General features: G+C 35.3%; 1 protein-coding gene across 1 annotated transcript in view; it reads left to right on the top strand.

The window, feature by feature from the left end:
- LOC132544143 (nonsense-mediated mRNA decay factor SMG5-like) overlaps nt 1-25,548 on the top strand; it is a 60,013-nt gene that overhangs the window by 19,729 nt on the left and 14,736 nt on the right. Inside the window, exons 19-20 of the mRNA XM_060207714.1 lie at nt 465-643; nt 1,968-2,123. Coding sequence (XP_060063697.1) covers nt 465-643; nt 1,968-2,123 — 335 coding nt within the window. The remainder of the gene's footprint in view (nt 1-464; nt 644-1,967; nt 2,124-25,548) is intronic.

Raw genomic sequence — 25,548 nt, 5'->3', positions numbered from 1 at the left:
TTCTGGTTTTCAACAGTACAGCACATGTAACAAAACTTGTAATAATAATGTGCATTTGGTTCTGAAAAATGAAAAAAAAAGGATTCTGTAAAAGTATTGAGATAAATCATAAGTTGAAAAGATATAAAACACACCATTATCATGTTGAACACACCTGTAGACAACCGCATACTCTTGACCTGTCTGTCTTAAAGAAGTGGTAAGCTTCTGTATCATCAAGAAAGAAGCAGTAGAACAGTTAACACTTTAATAGTGAATGAAAATGGATTCAACCACACAGCTCATTGCTAGCAATCAGCACAATCACTGAATTTGACTGTAGTGTTTTAGACAACTGTTCTTATTTTACTAATGTAAAGAGGGCTATAAGAGGGATTGAATGAAAGATTCTATTACCGTCTATTTGACACAGGTACGTTTTACGTAATAACCATGGCATGATATGTCATTTTTATATCTAACAGACCAGTGTTGGATGGATGAAGTGAAGACTGTTCTCTGCTCTATCCGTAACCAGGATTGGCATCAAATATTTCCTCTACGTGAGGACATCAATCTCTCGCAGTTTCCACCCTTGGTTGATGCTCATTCGAGTCTAAAGCTGAATATCAAACGGAAAGGACATATCTCTGAAATGCAAGAGGTAGGATTCTTTAGTGGTGTTCAGGTCTTCACGAGAAATGTAGACACTGTATAAAAATGTTTGCTTGCCATTTGTATGGTTTAACTGAGTATTTACTTAAAAATACAAGTATAGAGAATCTTACACAAGATTCCATACATGTATATAAGATTTTTGTAACAAGTTTTGAGAAATTTTCATTTAATCAAGCCTTTGGTTCAGTAAAATGAAAAAATTGTGATGAATTTGAAAAATTTCATGTGAAATAGAAACAAATGTAAGATACTTCTTATCTAGAAGTTCAATCAGAATTGTTCTGATGAATGAAGCCTCCGCAGAGGAGGCGAAACTAGTCGACAATAAATCAACCTCTAAACTGGTAACGCTTGGTTATGTAGTGATTAATTATCCCTTCCTAACTTCTAGTTAGGTCATCTGACCGAAGGGTCTGATGACCTATTGCGATCGCCTTTTGTCGGGCGTCATCCGTCGTAAACATTTTCAACTTCTTCTCAAGTTCTACATGTCTCATTGAGCTGAAACTTACCTGAAATGATCGTGACATGATCCTGACCAAAGTTTGTTAATTTCGGGTTGGTCTGAAATCCAACATGGCCACCATGGCCGCCATCTTGAAAACACATTTTCGACTTCTTCTCAAGTTCAAAATTTGAAATCTTGTATTTTATGTCAGATGACTGTTAAGGCCCATGGGCCACTTGTTTTTGTTTAATTGCCCTGCATATCATAAGGTATCCATACTCACAGTGAAGTACCAACAGAATAAACACACAACGGAATAAACACACATTGGCCCCTTTGTCTTGAAGATACTTCTTATCTTTGATCTTTTTGCATATAATCAAAATCAACAGTTTTTTCTCTCTGATTGCTTTCTTTTGTGGCATCACTCTGCTGATAACTCCATGAGGTCATGCCATCACATTGATAACATTAAGAACTTTCAGCCAATTATAACTCTGCCAGGCCATCTTACATGTGATAACAGAATTTTTCGTAATGAGTGTTATTTACTGGTAAGCTGATAACAGGAAAGTGATGTGGTGAATTAATATTATAATAATAATTTATTGATATCGTAACCAAGGGACATAATAAGGGTAAAGAATTTGAAAGCAGAAAGGATTTAGGGAGAACAGCAAAGAATGAGAAAAAGATCAAAGTATAGAATAAAAGAAATACAAACTTTTAAAAACACAGACAGAATAAGTGGAGAAATCAACCACATACCTTGTTGGGATAGGAATAAAAAGGGTAAGACATATCTTAAAGCAATAGACATGTATTTTATCTCCTATACAAGCATTTGTATCTTGTTCCTCAGTGTTTCCTGCGAGTGGGATGCATACGACAATTTGGTCACTTCCTGTCCAGTCTAGAAAATCTTAACTTCCAATATGATGAAGAGCAGAAGACATTCATGGGTCCCACACAGCCAGTTGATACACACGAAAATGAAAAGGAGGCCATGAAGCGAATTGTGAGTTCATTACTAAAGAAGATGTTTATCCTTAATCTTTTCTCTTGTTGCTGATTTTTTTGTATCTTTAACATCCCATTCTTAGAGAGTTGGGACAATATGCTTCGTATTCTGTAGACTTTATATCTAGTACATACCCTGTCTGTGTCTGTATCCCTTTTCTCCTGCTAGATTTTTGGAGGGACTAGCGATATACAATGATACTGCTTGTTTTATATCCTGTGCTATTTGTTTAGAATCCCTTCTACATCAGTGGCATATCACAAGAACCTCACAGCAGATTTAGTTTCTGTCATAAGGCCTAGTCCTATACTGTGTTAAAATAGCCATAGGTGTAGGTTTAAGCATCAAAGGTCACATTTGACAACTTCCCAAATTTCATCAAAAATTGGTAAATACACCAATTAAGAAGCCAACCTTTAATTGGATAATTAAAATGGTAATTAATCGCCAGTGACCAGGTGTTGTGTGCACGATGGACCAATACGCCGTGATTAGTCATGTGTTATGCACAGGTGACTTTCTACTTTCTACTCTGTGTATGTATTGACCAATTTCATCAGAAGACGTGTCAATGTTTTGACAAAAATTAATTTGATACAATGAATGACTTTTCCTTTGCTTTACAAGTGAAGGGACTGAAAAATCGCTTTAACTAAACCGAAATTTTGAGTCAATAAAAGTCGAGTCATCCACTCAAAACTACAAAGAAATGTATGGACAAAAATTAGGACTCCAACAGAATTTCAATTCAAGTGATTTCGAGATGAGTTTTAACTCTACGTATGTGCTAGGGAGCAGAGCCTTCATGTCTTACAAACATATTTCTAGTTTATTCTGCTTTGTGATGCTCCTGAAGGGTAAAATAGTGGTCTTGACTTCTTCATGTGTTAGCTCCAATTGGCATTTTCTTTTTTTTTCAAGGGAATGTTTGAAGTAAGATAACTGAAACAAAACCTTGCTTTACATCTTTATCATTCTTAGAACTCTACTTCCTCAAATTTACACATTCATTGTGGTAGCAATATCACAGAGAGGCTTACTCTAAAATATTACAGCCTCTCGCAAATATACACATTCAACAATGTAAACTAGCTGGCATATATAGGAAGTCGATGTTACTGGAATACCTCTATATCATCACACTAATTACTCTGTCCTGATGGCATCTCTCTGTATTCTTTTTCTTTTTTATTGTTTATTGTGTGTAAACTGCATGTTTTTACATATATTTTAAATGACACACATTCACGTCATGTTGAAAGATCTGTTAAAATTGCACCTTACACACTAGCGAACAACAAAAAAGAAAAAGGATTTCTTACATTGACATTTCAAAGTATTTCTTCTTTATTTATGCTCCTTAAAAAACTTCCTTCGTTCATTTGATGTTTTACACACTTATGGAACAGCCCAGTAACTGATGGAATAGCAAAACAGCTGATTCCAGTTTTGTGGGAAAGGTTGTCAACTAAAGGATGTAAACAGAAAGTAGTCCTAAATAACATCATCTTTTTATTACATTTTTGTGAGATATCTTAAGTGTTTACATTTCCATTCACATGTTATAGCTTTAAATTTTCTAGTATATACAAAATAAATTCACAAAATTAAAAGAAATTAGAACAAACACAATTGTGAATTCACACTGATTTTTACTGCAAGTGTACAGCAGCCCGACTTCCTATGCACCAGTCTTGATACTTTCCGAAGTGTAAACATCAATTTTGTTGACAAAACCTAATAGAGGATACACACTAGAAATGTAAATGTTGATATGTGACCACTGGTCTCTCAAACTGTTATAATCTGAATTTCTCTTTCCATACATATCATAAATATCATTTTGTTACTTTGTAAATTCAACTCAATTAGAGACAGGTCTATGGCAGATATCGTGTCCTGAAGGTAGGCTTTGTACCTAATAGTTCCATGCTGTTATGTACCATCTTGTAGTAATATAACTCTATATTGCCATGTGATTCCTTAATAGGTACCAAAAGTATCACTGATATCAAAGCTTTCACAAGAATTTACTGTTAAGGGATTTCAATATTGTTATAGTATATTCCAAGGGTTCGGAGTGGAATATGTTTATGGAGAATGTATTGGTAACCTTTTAGATTATAAAAATTAGGGAATATAGAAAGTTTTTTTAAAACCTGGTCTAGGCCAATTGCTTTCAGGAGTTTTCACTGTCCCTTCATCAGATTTATCGTTCATTGTAGAAATAAGATGAAATTACAATATCTTATTTACTGAAATTAGCAAGGTATACTGTATAGTTGTTTGAAATTAATTAATGCTTGATTTCATGCATATTAATAACCAAAAACATAGTGAAATTAAATCGCTATACAATACCAACTATACAGTATCATAGCTGTATGTTTATGTCAGCATATCAAATCACACTTTCAGAATACTTTCTCCTTGTATTTTTTATTACCAGAAAAGAGGTATCTTTATAGCATGATGTCGTTAAAATACTTTATAATTTCTAAATTTCTGTCAGATATTGGTACATTTTCCTTTGTAGAGTTTGTCCGAAGGCTTTTTCTGGTGCTTGTACATGAGGGGGATTTACTGCATTACTTTTAAATCTATTTTTTTTTTTAATTTTTAAAATCTCTTTATTAAAATAAGTTGAAATATAACATAGAAAGAACATATTGTTTGAAAACATCAATCAATGTCTAGGACAAGTGATGTCACATACTGTAACACAAGAAGATGATGACAAGACTAAAATTGTCATTGTACTGGATGTACTGTAGTCCTTGACCAATGTCAGTAACAGTCAAGTGACCTGTGTACCATGACTCATCAACATAAAGATACAATAGGCTGGCGTACAGCTACCTGTTTGGCGATAGACTTTGACTCAGATTTCACAGTCTAGACTTTGGCACAGCAACATGATAGGAATAATCTGATCAATTATCCTTGATCTGGGTATACAGTTATGTCTTTGTTTCACAAACAGTTTTCAAATGGAGCACTGTATGAACTGTTTGAAAAAACAGATATATTGTGTTATGCATTTTATTTCACAAAATTGATGTACTTCATAAAATTACAGTATTGATTAATGCAATTTCAGATATTCTTCACTATGGCCATGGTTTTCATAAGGTTTGATTACAGGTATATTTGATATGTGGTATAAGTGAAGTATATCAAAGACTGTGGATAAAGAAAGACAACTCTTGATGTAGAAAATTTTAATTGTTTACGTTAGGATGTATTTTAGAGAAAAGTATATGGACTGGAAAAGAGTTTTGTCTAATTGTGTTAAAATCTTTAAACGACTTCTCAATAACTGATGGTTTTTGTGGTCTTATGCTTTCAAATTTAAAGAAATTAGTTTTATTGACTAAGTTTGTTTTTAAGCTGCGGAACAGGTGAGATATACAGGCCCAATGGGTGTCTTGTTGATGGCTGTTTCCTTCTCAGTATGATTTGTTCAAAGTGAAAATTAATTTATGATTGATAGAAATTGAATAGGATTCAATGGAACTAGCAATAATTATAAAGATATTACTAGTATCTGAAGGTCAATAATGCAAACATGAGATTTGATATTTCAGCATGTGATGTTTGCCCTGGCGAGGAGCTGTACATACGATATTTGTCCTTTAGATATAGAGACATGAGATGTCTGTTGTCAAGTTGTTGTGAAAACTTTGACCGGATGATGATAGTATTAGGTACAGAGGATAAGACCGAGTATCACTACACCTGCTGTTTTAGGTATGATTACCAGGAAGTCTGTCACTGTCTTGGAGTCTGTGCTTGTAAAAGGATACGTTGTTTATCAGAGTCTATGCCCATGTATGTCAGAGTCTGTAAACCTACATATTGATGTGTGGGGTTAATAACACTGATGTACTCAATGACATTGACAATATCACAAATATATGTTTTAATCTGGATGAAATTCTTCTGCAGTTGTTGTGTTTTTAAGGTAGAATTTTATTATATTAATCTTTTAAATGAAAACGTAAAGTAAGATTTTGTCTTGGTTACAGCAACATTTGACATATAACAACTTTCCTGCATCAATTTCGATCAATATTGACTTTAATTCCTGTGTAGCATGCTGGGACAAAGGCTGCAAATTGTTGAAATCAATATACCTTCAGGGTCTGAAAGGACAAATGTGTTAAAATGCATGTATATGTACACATATATTTCCATACACTTACACAGAATAGATGATAGAGATACAAGCTGATGCAGTAGTATATATTTGTATAGATTATAAAACCATGCTAGTATATTGAAGGATATTGCCGATGCAAATATTTGATTGCTATATTCTCTCTTCCTGTGGTGACCATTCTGCAATCAATATTATGTAGGGCTGAAGTAGCTAAGTTGTTAGAGCAATAGCTTACATCACCTTAAGTGAAGGTCTAAGGTACCTGGTTTGATGGTCCCATGGCAGTTTGTGGATGCTGAAATGATAAATCTGTGCTGTTATGGTTGTGCCTTAGAAAAGACACTTTACCCCAGTTACTCTCGATAACATTTGACAAGCCTCTTGTATGTTGTTCAGTGAAGACGCCACCAGATATTACAAGGAGACGCTGCCTCGATATGATCCTGGTTGTGCATGGAGTGATAAACCCAGCTAACAAACCATGTAACTGACTGTGTACTAATATATCATTCTCTCTAGCATATGAATCTGACATATAGTGTACTAGGCGGTGCACTGGTCACGGGTGTGATCCACACAAGTTATCAGTAAGTGGTAGTGTTTGACAGCAGGGTCTGATCACAACTTCTGGGTGCTGGACGTGTACAAATAACTGCGATATTTTTGGTATGCTTGGTATTTACATTGTAATAATGTTGTTTGCATAGATGTTGACACTGCTGATACGACTAATACAAACACAGATGTGATAACATTGATTAGTGTCATTCAAGGAAATAGGTCGAAATTTCAGTTCAATCCGTTTTCTGATTTCTGTCTAACATTTGTTTTTTTTTTTTTTTAAATATTTTTTTCTATTTTTATTTTTTTTTGTTTTTTTGAAATCTTATTTCCTGTTATTTCGATATTGAACATTTTTGCCATTACATGAATTGGTTACTGGGAAATGATGTAGCTTCTTATCAATATATGAATTATACAAAGGGTAAAAAAGGATGGAAGGATATGAATATTTTTTAGCTTTAAGGTACCTGTTGTTTTTGTGGCAACAAAGTAGTAAGAGTTGTCTCTCTTCAGCTGTATAGGACACATTGTGACGTTTGTACCAGAATATTTTTATGAACAAGTGTTTTTATCAACAGGTAGTTTTCCTTGACAGGTGGTTGTAACAGGTATGAATTTTATGGACAGGTGATTGTTATAAACAGGTGTAAAATTTATGGACAGGTGATTGTAGAGTATAAGTTTTATAGACCGATGGTTATTATGTACATGTATGCCCTTTATAGAACGGTTATTTCATCATTCAAGTGACCCTTGTTGACCAGGATTTGATCGTCCTGTCTGTAAAGCTTGATTAATCTCTTTGTGATAGGCAAGATGTAATTTGCGTTACTTGATAATGCTGCAATGCATATGCTAACACAAGCATAGTGTACATATATTTAAGTCAACAGAGTGATGCACTCCGGATGTAGAGGTATAGACAGATAGAGTTTACCTAAAGCCAGTTTAGCAGAGATTTTCTAGTAGATAAGGCACAGGGCTTTGTCACAATGTATACAATCTAGCCCATTTTGTAAGCTATTTTTCTCAGCCTGTGTACACAAACTCAGAGCTCGCTTGGCAGCAGGGGAGCATCTTGGTATGTGTTGGTGAAGTAGTGTTTACACAAGCTGGCTCACCCGTATGTGGTACCAGTATCTAATATAAATCATCCCCAGCTATACCCAAGATTAGTTTCCAATTGTCACTAGCCTGGTCCTACTGACCCTAGAGAACTTACAACAAATTTCCAGGCAAAACAGGATTGCTGTGCCCCCCACCAGTGTCTGGTGGAGAGGTAGCCATTGTTTAACATTGGTGCCTGATTGACGATTTGGGAATGATAACTGACTGGGGTATAGACAGAAATATATCTCCTACGTACTGTCAACTTCATTGACAAATAATATCAAAAAGAAAATAACATTATCATTAAAGATATAGATGCTTATCTTTTAATATTCAAATAGAGCTTTCTTATACAAAATACTTTCAATTTTATGTCCAGAATCTACTGGTCTTAAATCAGTGAAAAATGGAAAGAAAATGTATTGTTTACAACAAGCTAACATGGGTTTGTTGCATTTGGGAAAAAGTTTGTAGTGGTGAAGAATTTATTGGATCAGAGTAGATTATATATTACAAATCCCCCCACAATAAGTTCATAAATAGACAAGATTACACTGGAAAACGAAAATGTAGTTCACCGTCAATAGTATCTGTGTGTACTTTGACAAAACCATAGTGACAAAATTTGTCATCATAGATCATTGCGAGATATGAAAAATAGATACTACACAAGATGTAATGGTACTGTTTTAACAGTTCAGACTTATGGGTAAGAATACATGTCATAACAGATCTTTATGATGTTCATGAAAATGTTTTTAACTTAAGAGCATGTGGAGTAGGGGAAGCTAGTAGGAGAACCTTATAACAGATCTTCATGAAAATGAGTCTTAAATAAACACAGCATTTGAAATAATTTGATTTCCAAATTACTCATATTGACAAGATTACAGAGCATGCGAGATAGGAAAGTTATTAATGACAAAACACCATGATATCTTTGAAAGAGAAACCAATAGTAAATTTTTCACGATCAACATTAATATAAATTCAGGTCAGAGGGTAGGTGAATTTCAAAACAAAAAAAAAACAAAGAAAGGAAATGTAGTAATAAAACTTGTGGTGTTGTCCTGATATCTTGGTGAGGACAAATTAACGGATATTTGTCTTCCTGTTGGGTAAACTAATCTTACAATCTGGTAACAAAACTCTCACAAACCCTTTAATCTCAGTGTTTGTGTGGTTTGGACAGATTCTAACATGTTGATACCAAACTTACACTTGTTTTCGTTGTGATTATGTACTTCTAGTTCTCATGTGGGTTTGAAAGTTTGTGTGTAATAGATTGTGACATATTTAATTTGAAATGTTCAGTTTCTTCGTTTCTATACAATGGACGCAACAGTCAAATCGTTATGTATCTAGGATAAGATTAGAAAGTTTTCAAGTAAAATTTAGTTAAAGATACAAGAAGACACAAAAGACATATATATATTATAGAGAGGTAAAGTCTGTAGTGTCCAGTACATATACAGAAAAATAACTCAATTGGAGACACTGCCAATCAGTAAAGCATGAGTGCTTTCATATCAAATCTTGAGGCGTTTAACAATTAGTTTTGCTACCTCAATAGGCCTACATATTTGCCTACATGGTAACACAATATGACGTGTATATATACAGTAACAAAATAGAAATCTCCTTTTATTACAAAGGAAAAAATAATTAATTAATCAAGATAGAGAAAAGCAAATGTCATTTTGTTGTAAAAACGTGTACTATGAAATTTGTGTTCTCAATCCAGTTTCATCAATTTACTCAAGTTTCCTCCTGAAAAAAGATAGAAATCTGTTGCATGCTCAATAAACTTTGTAAACAGTTGTAGTAAAATTTGGAACTTACCCGTAAAATTTGTATGTTTGAATATAAAATTTTTATTTTCTTTTGATTGAGAAAGCAACAGAAGATTGGGAAAATATTTTTGCTATCTACTGAAATAGTTTCTGATGATCTGTGTTGGTGTACGGGATAGAATTCGTATAGATTGCATAAGAAACCATTGCTTTCAAAGGTGCTAAACACCTCATCACATTTATTGCCCTCAGCGTACTCTAACCCGCAGGATAGGATGTGCAACTACTCGGTAGATTAGAAAATTACTTCATTTCTCAGACTCCAATGCATCGTATTTCAAGTTTTTGCAAATTGCTGTTTGCAAATTTAATGAGATGTCCTTGTTCGTTTAAATCTTTAAGGCAGTGGTAAAAACCCGCATTGATGATGTAGTTTTAGGTTTTTGAAAAGGATGTACAGCTGAAAGGTTACAGGTAGCATAGGTTACAAATGATATTCAAGCCTGTGTCTTGATCAGTTCTGTTTTTAACATATCTGTGTAAAGAATTCAATTTTCTTTTAAAAAAAACTTCTTTTTTTTTTTGAGAGGAGACCTAATTGTTTGAATAAAAGCATTTATTTCACCAACAGGTTCAATTCTAGAGTTAAATGTTTAGTTGAAGTGTTCTCTGAAAACCTCATCAATACACCAGAATATTTTTTTTGCCAGATTTTAATTCTTTTCAGATGTCTAATTGGAGTAAATCTAGGAGAACTTTTTTTGTAGATAATGTACATCTTACTTTAAAATGTCGTTTGTGTGCCCATGTTGGAGGTCAAAAGTCAATATATGATAACAATGAATGATTCAAAAAGCTAAGGAAATGTGGGGGTTCGTTAATTATCAACTGATGGTATGTTATTTACCAATTTGATGACTTTTGGGTGACAATTTGAGGTAAATGTCTTCTCTTGATAACTACAAACTTTGTTCTTCACTGTTTCATGAAACTTGAAACAGTGCTTGGTTTCCTCCACTTGATTAGGGATATACTTGTATTTATTTAGCGATAAGCCAAACCCTGGTGATAAGCTTGCTTGTAATCATTGCTCTTCATGGAAATATCAAACAAATGCTATTTCATTGTTCTGCAATAAGCCCACCCCTTACTTTCAGACAAGAGTGGTATGTTTTTAGTTCTCAGGACTCAGTTCAGGATAAATATGGTATGTACCAAAAAAATAAAAGCTCAAGTGAGACATTGCCATCACAAGATGGCTGCTGCCTATCAGTCCAACCCTCTGAAATAATAAGTCACTACTTACAAAAACAAAAATGCTGATTTATTATAATGGCCTATTTTGGGTATTACATGGCTTTCTTTGGACCAAAAATGAGTAATATTAAGATAAAATAAAAATATTCCAAATTGAGTAGAATATCAATTCAAAGGAATAGATAGTTTGGAGTGGTTGTCATGTTCACTTGACAACTTTTAATTCTTCCTGCAACAGTTACTATTATTAGTATGGTTTTATTGTGTAAAAATTTGTCTCATATAGGTGTTATGATATGGGAAACTTCTTGTCAAGATCAGATTGTACTTGTACTGTTGTAATATCCTTCGTGTGCGGATTCACAATACTTAAGTCACAGCTCCTATGAAGCCTCATAAGGGGCCAGTACAATAAGGGGTTGAACCTTTGTAACTATGTACAGATGACAAATTTGGAAGCTTAATTTTCAGGACTTGTTGTCAACTTCTCCCATAAACTGGATATGAATCTCTTATTGTGTTGTAACACCCTTTGGGCCTCAAAATGAATAAAAGGACAAACAATGGACAAAAAGTCGACAGATATATATGTAAGAAAATATGCTATAAATGTTATATAAATTATAAAAATTGTTGTTTTGATTTTTTCCCCCTACCTATAGGTCTATAAAGCTTGAAATCTTGCATTTGGTGAAAGGCTCATTTGTTTGACAACATCGCATTTCCCTGCAGTGGTGTGATCAAAGTGCTTATAGAATCTGCACTTGAAACATGGATTGAATAAACCTGATGAGGGCAGTCTAAGTAGTGTAATACAAAAAACTGTACAATGGTCTCGTTAGACCTCCAGGGATCAGTGTGCTTGTAAAATACTTACTCTGACATTGCTTTTTAAATATTCAAACTAATGCCTCTTCAGTCTTTTTACTATGTATTATTCTGTTTTTTTGGCCCGTTTCATTAGCTTTGTTCCTCGGGGTATCTGGAGAGGTCTTCAATGTTTATTTTCACATTTTTCATCCTTTTCTTGATTGTTTACCATATTTAAGAAACCAAATGTTTGTAGTCTGTATTATAATGGAAGTTTTATTTGTTTAATCGTACTTAGTCAACGCTTTAAGAGGAGAAAAGCGTCATTGATAAGTGTCAGTAAGTGTGTGTACACTGATGGCAGAGTTTCCTTTAGGATCTTTCATATAAAATACAACATTCAACTCATTCATCTCCACTTTAGTCTTTCAACAATAATTATCAAATTTCAAATTTTATTGATTTAGTTCATTTAAAGAAGTCTGGGGTTGTTCAAATTAATCCACTACAAAAGATAGAGAAATTGTTCTTTTTTGAATACTGTGTGCATGAGAGCACAGAGAGTCACAGTTATTCATAGAGCCAAGGTGTTTTTGCCACAAACTCAGGTAATGGGTCGATAAGTATGTTATGTGTTGTTATCAGGCCCAGTGTCCCGCTCCTGTGTAAATATTGACCCGACCAATATTTGACTATCTAGTGTTGACATAGCCAATTCAATATACTTCACGTTTCTACTGGGAAATGAATTTGTTGAACTTTAACAAGGTGTTGGATCGTAAACCAGGTGACTGATAGCACTAATCAATATTTGTGTACACAAGGACGCTGCTATCTCATTGGCTGGCTAGTACAGGTAAGGTAGGCGTGGCTTATATCAGCCTTCTACAACAGTAAGCTCACAAACACTCTTAAGGCGAGTCTAATCGTGCAAAACATAGTTACCATAATGAGTCATAAAATCAAACATATATGTAAAACAAATTGTCATATTACAATATTTACAAGCTTTTGAAAATTAAGTCACAAGATGAACAACACCCATCAGGGGTAAGAAGTTTAATGTATGTTCAAACTTCAGACTGGAAATACCAGTCAGTGTTAATTATCACATTGATCTGCAGTGTGTCCTTATAACATCAATTCTGAGGTTCTTTCAATCCTTTAAATAGGAGGGGAGGTGTCCCTCTTATAGATAATCTTATAAGGAAATGAAGTTATTGATTGAACTTAAAATGTTATCAATCATTTATATACAAGACCCTTGACCCCTTGCTGCTACATCCCTAACATGACAGTCTGACCTTTTACACTCATAACCCCTGGAATGATTATTCCTTAGCATCTCTCCCTACATAGTACATCTCTTCCACCCCACCAACACACACCTATTCCTAGACCCTAAACCCTACATTCTAACTCTCTACTTCCCACCCCTCAGACCCAACACCTGTAATATACTCATACACCTACATCCTAACATCATACCTATATTAAATGCCACCTGAAGATTGTCACTGTACTCCCACCAATACATCCATCTTCCTACTTTTAGATCAACACCCTGTACTCCATATATACACCCCCATCTTCCTAGTCCCAAATCAATACCCTGTACCCTTCCAATAGAACCCTATCCCCCTACTCCTAGATAACACTCTGAAGCCCATCCATACATCCCCATCCTTTACTCCTAGATCATCAGTGTACCCCACCAATACACTCCCAACCCCACTCTCCTGGATCAATACCCTGTACCCTTCCAATAGAATCATATCCCCCTACTCCTAGATAACACTCTGTATCCCATTCATACATCCCCATCCTTTACTCCTAGATCATCACTGTGTACCTACCAATACACTCCCAACCCCACTCTCCTAGATCAATACCCTGTACCCTTCCAATAGAATCATATCCCCCTACTCCTAGATAACACTCTGTATCCCATTCATACATCCCTATCCTTTACTCCTAGATCATCACTGTGTACCCCACCAATACACCCCCAACCCCACTCTCCTAGATCAATACCCTGTACCCTTCATATAGAACCCTATCCCCCTACTCCTAGATAACACTCTGTAGCCCATTCATACATCCCTATCCTTTACTCCTAGATCATCACTGTGTACCCCACCAATACACCCCCAACCCCACTCTCCTAGATCAATACCCTGTACCCTTCATATAGAACCCTATGTCCCTACTCCTAGATAGCACTCTGTAGCCCATTCATACATCCCCATCCTTTACTCCTAGATCATCACTGTACCTACCAATACACTCCCAACCCCACTCTCCTAGATCAATACCCTGTACCCTTCCAATAGAACCCTATGTCCCTACTCCTAGATAGCACTCTGTAGCCCATTCATACATCCCCATCCTTTACTCCTAGATCATCAGTGTACCCCACCAATACACTCCCAACCCCACTCTCCTGGATCAATACCCTGTACCCTTCCAATATAACCTCAACCTCCTACTCCTAGATAACACTCTGTAGCCCATTTATACACCCCAATCCTTCTACTTTTTGATCAACACCCTATAAACCACCTGTTGTAGCTTTGTCTGTCTGTTGAAATCCAGGTCAAATGATGCTTGTATTAGGTGAAAACATAGCTTTTTAAGTCATGTTATCCTTGTAGCTTAGTTATTTGTGATTATTTTGGTACCAAAGATGTAAAAAATGAACAGTATTTGGCTGAATACCAGCACGTTTTTGAAGCTAGTGAATTTTTCTCTGTTATTAAGTTGGTCCCCTTCATTAGATATAGTATACCATACAATCCTTCATCCCCCAGAAGCATTGTTACAGGCCTCTGTGGGCAAAACAATTGACCTGGAAAAATTGTAACATTTGTAGATATTCAAGATTCAATCTCAATAGACTAGCTGAGAAATGGTGAAAAACCTCAGATTTCCTAACAGGACTTTTGATGAAAGAACTGCACTTTTTCCAAGAGAAGTAAACACATGTGTACGGGTTTCAAAATCTTGTCAATAAAAGATAAGACTTAGTTTATATGGGGGTCATCTGATAGTGAAAGTGATAGGTGTTTTGGTGGGTTGGTTTGGTGCGATAGGGGAGGTTCAGCTGCTTGCTATATATGTCACTCAAACGTGCTTCACTTGGACAGACTTATCAAGATAAAGATGTTTGTATATTATAAAAGCAGAAATGTTCTGCTGGGAGTTCATGATGCTGATATATCAATATCTTTTAAGGAATGTTAGTAAGTGGGAAATTAATAAAAAAAAAAATTGACAGTGTGAAAATTCCTTTTTTAAAGTGTAAGAAATATGAAGGCACTTCCAACCCTCTTGATAGAGGTTTTTTGGAAGTGAAATGAAACTTTTCTCCGGTTACAAATAGCATCAATATCAAGACAAGTTTATCTCCCCTTTTCAAAAGGTTTTCATTCTGAAATTACAAACACGATTGTGAAGGCATTGCAGGACTTGTTCAGTGTGGAACAATTCATATATAATATGTGATATCGGTCAATTGGCTGTATCGTGCTGGTTTAAGTCGCATGGCAGATGTGGTCCTCCATCTATCCCTTGTACATAAACAAAACCTGTTTTTGTTATTTCTTAAAATCTTCCTCAAATTTCATATGCCCTTTTAATTCTGAGACTGATCAGAAGAACAATATGACCGAGAGAAAGACATCTTGGATTTTACCAATGAATATTTTTTATCACTATTTCTGATAAGGTTTGATGTTTCTCAAGTTTGATATGTAGGTTACTGTTGGTCCCTAGAAGTGCCCATTCAGTTTGGTCATCTCAAATTATTTTGACAACCAAAATGTTTGTTATTGCTACTGCTTGAGACGTATTTGATAGATTTTCAGAATTAATTGGTTGATTTTCCTTGATGTTTTGTTACGCTCTAGATAAGAAGTTTTTATATGTAGCTGTTCTTTACTTATTGACATTACCATATAGTTAATTCACCACCCAATAGAACATATTTCAAAGACAAAAAATATGCTTAAGAACGAAGAGGAAAAAAATATCAGAAAGATCCAATAAATAAAAATATCAATAAAACCTATACAATGTCGGCCATTAGGATCCGTCTGGGATTTCTTCGTTTTGGAGTGGGAGACATTTTCTTCAAAATGTCTGAAATATGGTGTTCCTACCAAGAAGAGTTAAAATTGATCTAATCTTTCCTTTTCAAACCATTTTGGATATTTGGAATTTTTATCGTGTATGTCTCTGATAATTCAATTTGTAAATAAAGTTAAGTGCCGGGAAACTGACAAATAGAAATGGGTGTTACATATTCCACTTGAGGAAGCTGACAAATAGGAATGGGTGTTACATATTCCACTTGAGGAAGCTGACAAATAGGAATGGGTGTTACATATTCCACTTGAGGATGATTGATTCAATATTTGATTGATGTCTAGGACGTACAGACAGAACCACCTCTCCAATGACAGATATGTTTTATGTTCCCTTTCCTCTTTATGGACAGCTCTGCCTGTTGCCTGGAAAGACTCTGATCAGTGTATGATAAGAAAAAAAACCAATACTAATAGTTGAGGTTTCATGTCAAACTTAAAAACTTAATTAGTTATAGCGTTTTTGGTTTTGATTTCTTTTTCAACACAAGATTTTTTCTGTAATTTTACATTTATCTAAGAGTGTGCGTGCGAATCTTTCAGGAATTCATACAGAACTATTCTTATCTGTTTCGTAACGTCCTTTGTAGTCGCTTATCTTGCATCGCTGCAAAACGTTCTATCGACCACGTCAGAGCGTGTACGCCAGCGTATCAACACATATGATATGTACAATAGTTGATAATAATGACGTTTTACAACAGATGGTGTATCTGCTCTCAGAGTCAGCCATTGTATAGTAAGTAATTCCTTTCATGTAGGTTTTTTTTTACCCCCGTTGTTAGTGCATTTTAGATTTTAGTTGATTATCTGCCCTTTGTAAGTGAAACAGTGCCCAGAGTTTATACCACTTATCACAGGAGTTTAAGTTGTCTTTATCAGCCCCCACACTACAATTTCCTAATGCTTAGTGTGAATTACAAGCACTGACAGCAGATGAAGAAATGATAAACATCGTCATGTAAAATCATTTAATTTTTTTTTCTTTAATTTCATTGATCTAATCTTGTAGATGAGGTAATTGACTCTACAACACCTGAGCTTAGTGTGTGTGAGGCATGTGACTTTGTCTGCTTAAAGATAGGTGATATCGTACAATTTTATATAGAAACAATAACTCGAGTAAATTATCCACTACAGTTACAGTTGAAAGCCATTATATTATAGTGTAGGTAAAGTGATGGAGGAGGAAGGAGGGAAGGTGGAAGGGAAATAGTGATGGAAATAAACTGATACAAAAAACCCTTCAGTATGAGTGTTTCTAAACTACACTTAGTTCCACACGTTCTCTAGACATTCACAGGCCTGGTGGTCTTCGTCAGTACATCTAAGGTAAACACTTTACACCGTTTCTTCAGCCATATTATATCTTAACATTTGGCATCAGGCAATTTTTTTGCCATGGATTTTTTTTTTTTTTTGAAATCCTTCCAACTGCAATAAGGTAGAATCTTGAAAGGCATTTATCATTTGCCTATAACAGCAGTTTGTAATGGGTAACAGATTTGTGGTCTACACTCTATACTATCAGGCTCTGCTTGTCTACACACCATCGCCATGTTACATCCACTAGATTACCTCCTGTCACTCAAGCAGAGGGTTTGGCTTATCATCAAGGGATCCACCCACATACTCTTCAATGAACAGCCAATCAAAAACTTCCAATTTGATTGTTTGTTGAATACATCCGCCAGTGAGAAAGCTTTCTGAACAAGTTTTGTGTTTATCATTAAATACTTTCCACAGCTGGTATGAAGTTTCACCCGCACAAGTGGACTGTAAAGAGACTTTTAACTCAGGTACTTTCAAGCCTGTTTCAGGAGAGCTGTTACAGATTGTTTGAGTTAATAAATTGTTTGTTATTATAGGAAGTTTACACCCAGCTCTTTCCTTTAAAACCTTTTTTCCAGATTGGTACAAGTTTATATCAGAATTACATCTTGACAAGATTTCTTGTTCTTGAGAACTGGAGTAACTAAACAGACATCATATCAGTAAGGGGTCCTTTAGCCACATTTAGAATTCTAATGTTTCTTGGGTCTGAAAGAACCTAGACTGATGGCTATTGTTGAAGTTTTGAATTTCATTTCAAAAACATGACTTTACTTCTTGTTTGTATAAATTGTAAAAATAAACTATTTTCCCAAATTGAATTTACTAACAAGAGATTTGTTTAGGTTTATCAGAATTTATGCTACAAATGCTTCATTGTATCTTGCAAAAAATGTGTACTGTTAAAGAATAAGTACAAGGATGTTTTACATCTGAAGACCTTTTTTATTGGATCTTAATAGTGTATAACTGAAAATTAGTTTTGCATCACTCAACAATATTCAGACATTTTTTTCTGTATATGTTTGATATTGAGAGAGTTGTGGCCCTTTGAAAAAATAAAGGTCAGTCCTTATTTACAAAATACCAATAACATAGACTGAAGTACCAATAAAACCTAAATTATGCAATACAAATTTAATATTCAGTAAAATGCAGGAGGCCTGTGTTATAGGGTTTCTTGATTCTGTGAGATTTCCACTGAGTTATGGATTTTGGGTGATTTATGATAGTGATAACAGTTGATGTGGCTACCATACTTATTTTCCTATTATACAGCTGTTTGTTGGGTGTTAATAACAAGTTATGAATGTTAAGTGACACTATCTTATTACTTAATAGTTTCCAGATAACATCTTTGAAACAATGGATCGGATTTTATGGTTTAGTGAAACCAATCACATTATATATCTATATATATTTGCCAATGAAAAAGTCTTACCATGATAAATGAATCACCTGATATCATAGTTTTTGTCCTTCTGTTGTAATCAGTGCCTGGTATGATAGTGAAATATCTAACAGTAATCAACTATTTACTTGGTTTTTTTTCTGTTTTCTCTGTATAGATTAAGTTTCACATGATCATTAAGAAGAAAAAAACCCAGTCAGTTCCTAAATTTAAACTAGGATTTCAATTGTCAACAAAATCCATGTAGAAGTGTGATAGTTATGCCCCCACTCCTTACTATCAAGTGAGACCAATAGTCTCTCTCATCACAGCAAATACCCAGGTGTACTTTGAAATGTCCGGTTAATTGTATCTTCATATAAAAATACCTGTACCTGTGATCAAATTGCCAGTAATGAAATGAAATTGCAATTTTGATTTGGAAATTTTCGACTGTTGAAACATATTGATATACATTTTTAGGTCATCTGATCAAGGGGGTCTGATAACCTATTGCGGCCACCTTTTGTCCGGCATCGTCCGTCATAAACATTTTCAACTTCTTCTCAAGTTTTGCATGTCTCATTGAGCTGAAACTTACCTGAAATGATCGTGACATGATCCTGACTGACCATCGAGTATGAAGTTAGTCTGTGCATCGAGTGTGAAGTTAACCTGAGCATGGAGTGTGAAGTTAACCTGAGCATGGAGTGTGTAGTTAGTCTGAGCATGGAGTGTAAAGTTAGTCTGAGCATCGAGTGTGTAGTTAGTCTGTGCATGGAGTGTGAAGTTAGTCTGAGCATCGAGTGTTAAGTTAGTCTGAGCATGGAGTGTGAAGTTAACCTATGACTTGCAATTCTAGTTTTCTGAAATATGATAATTGTAATATGTTTATCTTACATTTCAACAAAATTTCTTCGGTATTTTAAAGTGGACTTTGCAATGAAACTTGAAAATCAAGAGAGAACATGTTTCTATTGACTTTCGTGTGTGATGTAGCTCCACTCGTACACTCGTAAGTCTTTTAATTATAAGCTAGTGGATTGTACTTGTGGTAACCTATCTCTTGACAAGTGCAGGCGACACATCCACTTCGTGAAATTCTAGTTAAGAATTATGACCTGTAGTGTAATTATCACACACACGTATGCACATCCTCCTTCAGATTAAATTAGTGCCATTAAATTTCATGCCATCGTGAATAACTTCAAATGATCACTGATAGGACTCTTAAAGCACTAAACTTGGAAACTAAGAAATGGTTGGTGACAGGCTTCACAGGATATAGGCAGAAAAGGCTGTAATATTGTTGTGCTTCGAAAAATAATTTTTGATGCAGGCAAATAATTTCAGAACAGTTTGGTATGTTCCCACTGTAGTGTTGATGAAGGAAGTATTTAGATATGACATCCTGAGGTAAAGTGAAATAAGCACAGACTAAGATGTTAATCATACTGATACTTGTAGCCATCATTAATCCATTGTTGTGTTAAGTGGAAAACAGGATATTAAATTCATACTTATAGTAGGAATTCTACAAAATGAATACAACATACTTACAAATATGACATATCATTCTTAACTGGTCAGGGTTGACTGCAGATGTTTAATACACAGGAAGGAAGGAGTGGTTCAGTTTCATGTTGTTTTCCACAGGAAACTGGTGATAGATAGCAGAATTTGATATCATTCTGTCCATCAGTCTATTAGCCCAGTAGTCAGTCAGTTTCCCAATCTGTCAGTCTATTAGACAGTATTCTGTTAGTTCCCCAGTCTATTAGTGCAGTAGTCTGTAAGTCTAGTAATCTGTCAATTGTCCAGTGTATTAGTCTGCTCAGTCTATTAGTCTAGTAATCTGTCAGTTCCCCAGTCTGCCAGTCTGCTCAGTCTATTAGTCTAGTAATCTGTCAGTTCCCCAGTCTGCCAGTCTGCTCAGTCTATTAGTCTAGTAATCTGTCAGTTCCCCAGTCTGCCAGTCTGTCAGCCTTTTAGTCTAGTAATCTGTCAGTTCCCCAGTCTGCCAGTCTGTCAGCCTTTTAGTCTAGTAATCTGTCAGTTCCCCAGTCTGCCAGTCTGTCAGCCTTTTAGTCTAGTAATCTGTCAGTTCCCCAGTCTGCCAGTCTGTCAGTCTATTAGTCTAGTAATCTGTCAGTTCCCCAGTCTGCCAGTCTGTCAGCCTTTTAGTCTAGTAATCTGTCAGTTCCCCAGTCTGCCAGTCTGTCAGCCTTTTAGTCTAGTAATCTGTCAGTTCCCCAGTCTGTCAGTCTGTCAGCCTTTTAGTCAGTCAATTCATCATTCTGTCAGTCCATCAGTCTGTTAGTCTGTAAATTTCTTGGTCACTCAGTCTATCAGTCTGTATGTCTGGCTGTCAGTTTCTCTGTCATTTGTCTGGTCATATTTCATGAAGACCTTCTAAGTACCTCTCATGATGTTGGAGTGTTACATACCATGGTGCTAAGATCAGTTCATATGACCCACTTCATTCAGAGTTACTGCCCTTTGTTCATTGTCACTTTGTCTGGGTCTATTTCTGTACTACATGGCCTTCAGTTGCCAAATGTTGTATCTGAGAACATTTTAGAGGACCAAGTGTTACACACTAATCTTGGGTCATACACAGTTTTATTTATTCTGAAATTTGGCTGGATTTAGGGCCCATGGATTGTGTGGAATAAATTGTCTCCCTTATGTTAATTGGAATTTTTTATGAAATTTTGAAAAATGGGAACGTATTCCTTCTGTTTTGATGGTTTTGGAAATTTCATTTAGATTTAGGCAGGATAGTTGTCTTACTCCCCATCCCACCCCTGCTACACATGCCAGATCTGGTGTTCTGTGGAAGTTGCACCAGTGAACAAGTTAATATCTACTAGTTATAAACAAGAATATCTGGTAGCAGCTTAATCTATTATGATTCCTGACAGTAACAGGTTTCAGTAGTTAGCCTGGTACAGGGCCATTTTATGTCTGTGTGGTTGGGGAATGGGGGTTGTTAAATGGGAATTATTTTCTGTTCTAACAAGCTTGTAATGGATGCTACCAAACAAGCTGTGATAAATATCCAAAAATCTGGAATTCAATAAATTACTTAACTCGAACTACCTGCCAAGTGAGAGGCATTTTCAATATGTTTTAACAGCAATTTAGAAAAATTAAACTTGTAATAATGAAGGGGAAAATTGTAATGTTTTGTAATGAAATCATTCTATTTTCAGCTAGGTAAGAACTAATGTAGATTTAACAAGAATCTTATGTTACTACAAAAAAAACAAAAAAAAATGAAATTCTGTTTAGAATTATTTTAGTCACTGCAAAATGTTAGACATTTACTGTAATTAGTGCTGGCTGGATGCTCTCCCTTGGCCTGGTGCCTGTGATGTGGTGGGGTGTCTGTTCCTTCCAGATGGCTTCTTCCCTAACAACCAGGATAAAACAGCTCTCCTTCAACTCTTACTTCTTATGACATTTTTACATTCTTTTGGGAGGAAAAGAAACTGTTCTTATATTCCAACCCCCACTCTCACAACCCTCACATGAATGCCCCACTCAGCCCCACACTTATCCCTTAAATATACACCTTTGACCCCACTTGCCCTCTCCTCTCGCACCCACAATGCTTCATCCTCGTTATCCCTTACACACATCTACATCCCCACTCCTCACCCACACAAACCTATCTCCCCTATCCCCGACCCTCCCCCCTCACACACCTTTCCTTTTAATACTTCTTGGAACGGCCCAAAAAACATAAGAATGCTTTGATATCAAAGTTTGCTCAGAGGCAAACCTATCTGTAGCAGCCATATTCTGCTTTAATTTCATCCCCAATAAGATGTGTTGCACATGCTGTTGAGAAGCCAGTTACTGTGGATAATGAGGCCAAATGTATGTGTCCAGCAGGCTAGTTCACATTCCTCACAGACAGTCACCCAAGCCGACATGTGGAAATTATCAACTGAAGAGTGTTTAAATTTTTAATGATCCTACTATCTTGCTAGGAAATAACTGGGTGTCAAAAACATTAGCCAAAAATGTGTAAGGTCGGGTGAAACTTAATTACTGGGTATAGCATCAGACTTTATCCTGTTAGGGAGTTTCTTCTCCCCCTACCCCTCCTCCTCCCCTTGTCCCTCCCCCTCCCCCTTAGCCTCAGTGATACAGTTAAACATCAGGTGATTTGATCATTAAAGAAATATTCCTAGATGCCGGTTAAGAGCTGAGTTTATCAAGAAAAAAACAGCAGTTTCTACATATTTCATATATTTTGATTGATGTGAACATTTTACTTGATTTTTTCCATAATTTATCGTTTTACTTGATATTTCTTGTTCCTCTACCATGTATTATTTTCTTGTCATTTTTCCTTTGACAGATGGAGATATAAATAATGGTGAATAGCATCCTCTAATACAACTTTAGAATTAGATACAGTAGAGCCTAATAAGGAATTAAATTGCATTATACAGCTGTTTTGTCCTTCTAGCATTTCCCAGAAACTGAAATTTTGTATATTGTTATAAATAATGAAAAGATGTATGACATGTTTCTAGTTTTCCAGGCTTATGACCCTGTATCTTCAAAAAATAAAAATAAAGTTTTAGTTTTACTTGATTTTCTCCGTGCTTAAAAAGAATATTGAACTGTAATTTGATATGCAATTGAACTATTTGCACCTTGTTAGCTATAGATTAACATTGACCTTCAGCCTTGGTCAGTTTATACCTTGTGTAGTCTGAAAAGTGTCTATTCACCTCTTTAAAACCCAATAACATGAGTAAAAGAGTTGGATACATTTCCATGGTTGGCGGTTGGGATGTCACATTAGACTGACTGCCCTAACTTATCCACAAGCTTTGTCTCTGTAAGGTTAAACATTATAAGACTTATTTTCTTTTTATTTTGTTATTTTAGAGAAATTTTGTAGTTTAGTGTCTCACTGAGAGTTTTAGTATTATCAATTCACTTAATACTGAAATTGATAATTGAAGTGGTTATTAAATGTGGTTCTATATTTAGATATCTGATACTGTGAAAGAACTTTCTGTTTATTGTGGAAAAAATGAGCACATTCAAAGGAATGTAAAAATTGTGGGTTTTTTTTTCTGATATTTTTATGTGACAGTTAGAGATCAAATTCAACAGTGACAGTATTAAACACTTGGTAGAGATCTTGTAAGACATGGATATATACTGGTATAGCAATGTAGGATAGACTTTCAATGAAAATACTTGTATGACAGTATCAGCCAGACTTTTAATGAAAAATATGACAATATAACAATATAGCCCAGACGCAACTTAATATAGGCCAGACTTTACTGAATATACTGATAGGAAAATATAGGCCAGACTTTACTGAATATACTGATATGAAAATAGAGGCCAGACTTTACTAAATATACTGATAGGAAAATATAGGCCAGACTTTACTGAATATACTGATAGGAGATATAGGCCAGACTTTACTGAATATACTGATAGGAGATATAGGCCAGACTTTACTGAATATACTGATAGGAGATATAGGCCAGACTTTACTGAATATACTGATAGGAGATATAGGCCAGACTTTACTAAATATACTGATAGGAGATATAGGCCAGACTTTACTGAATATACTGATAGGAGATATAGGCCAGTATACTGATAGGAGATATAGGCCAGACTTTACTGAATATACTGATAGGAAAATATAGGCCAGACTTTACTGAATATACTGATAGGAGATATAGGCCAGACTTTACTGAATATACTGATAGGAATATATAGGCCAGACTTTACTGAATATACTGATAGGAGATATAGGCCAGACTTTACTAAATATACTGATAGGAGATATAGGCCAGACTTTACTAAATATACTGATATGAAAATATAGGCAAAACTCTACTGAATATACTGATAGGAGATATAGGCCAGACTTTACTAAATATACTGATATGAAAATATAGGCAAAACTCTAATAATTGATATACTTGTAGGACAATATAGGACAGACTCTTGTCACTTCCTTGAATTTGGCATTAGATTATCAAAAAATGTTTGAAGTTTGATAGTATTTCCTATCATAACTTCATCAAACTGAGAGAGAGAAAGAAACCAGCTTTGTACCAATTGATGAAATGACAAAACCTGGCGAACAGTGCAGACCCCATGGGCATCTTGTTCTCGGCAAAGCAGTAAAGCAGATGTCACTTCTGGAATAAGCTGTTAAATACATTTAGGTTTTGTGAGCCAAGAAAATTCCAGTTATGTAAGAACTGTCAAGACGTATAGGCTTAGCGATAGCATCATTCCTGCACCTATCATTTTTGGTGTAAAGAGCATTCCCAATTATGTACTTACCATGCTTGTCTGTCAATACACTGAAGTTTTTATTGCCCTCTAATATTTGGATGTAAGATGAAGCCATATCATGGTTTTTAGCCTGTAATGATATTTGTTCTGCCTTCCTAGTCCCCTAGTTTCAGTGCCCTCCAACCCCAGAATTTTTTTTATATCCTTAGCTTCTAACCTCTGTTTTGACTATTCGTCTTTCTCATCTCCTTCTGTGAGTCTTTTGTCCTGAATTAGGTGTGACATTTACTGTCTGAAAAATTTTATGAGGTAGAGAACTAGATTTTAACATTCCCATTGATAGAGATATAACTGTGACCTTGATATAAAGTGTTAAGCTGGTATTAACATGAAACCTCATTGTCATCTTGGCACAGCGATAAGTTAACTTTGGTTTGGCATATCATATGACCTTGAGAATATGGGAAGCATTGGTCTGGTGTTTAAAGTAACCTTGAGGAAGAGGGCAACTTTGATTAGTAGAGATAGGAAAATCTTGGTTTAGTTGTTGAAGTGGTCTTTA

This window comes from Ylistrum balloti, unplaced genomic scaffold (genome assembly GCF_031769215.1).
Source record: "Ylistrum balloti isolate Yb309-2 unplaced genomic scaffold, AGI_CSIRO_Ybal_v1 Utg369782, whole genome shotgun sequence".
Classification (NCBI taxonomy): Eukaryota; Metazoa; Mollusca; class Bivalvia; order Pectinida; family Pectinidae; genus Ylistrum; species Ylistrum balloti.
The sequence above is the reverse complement of the archived record's forward strand: the minus strand, read 5'-3'. Positions and strand labels throughout refer to the sequence as shown.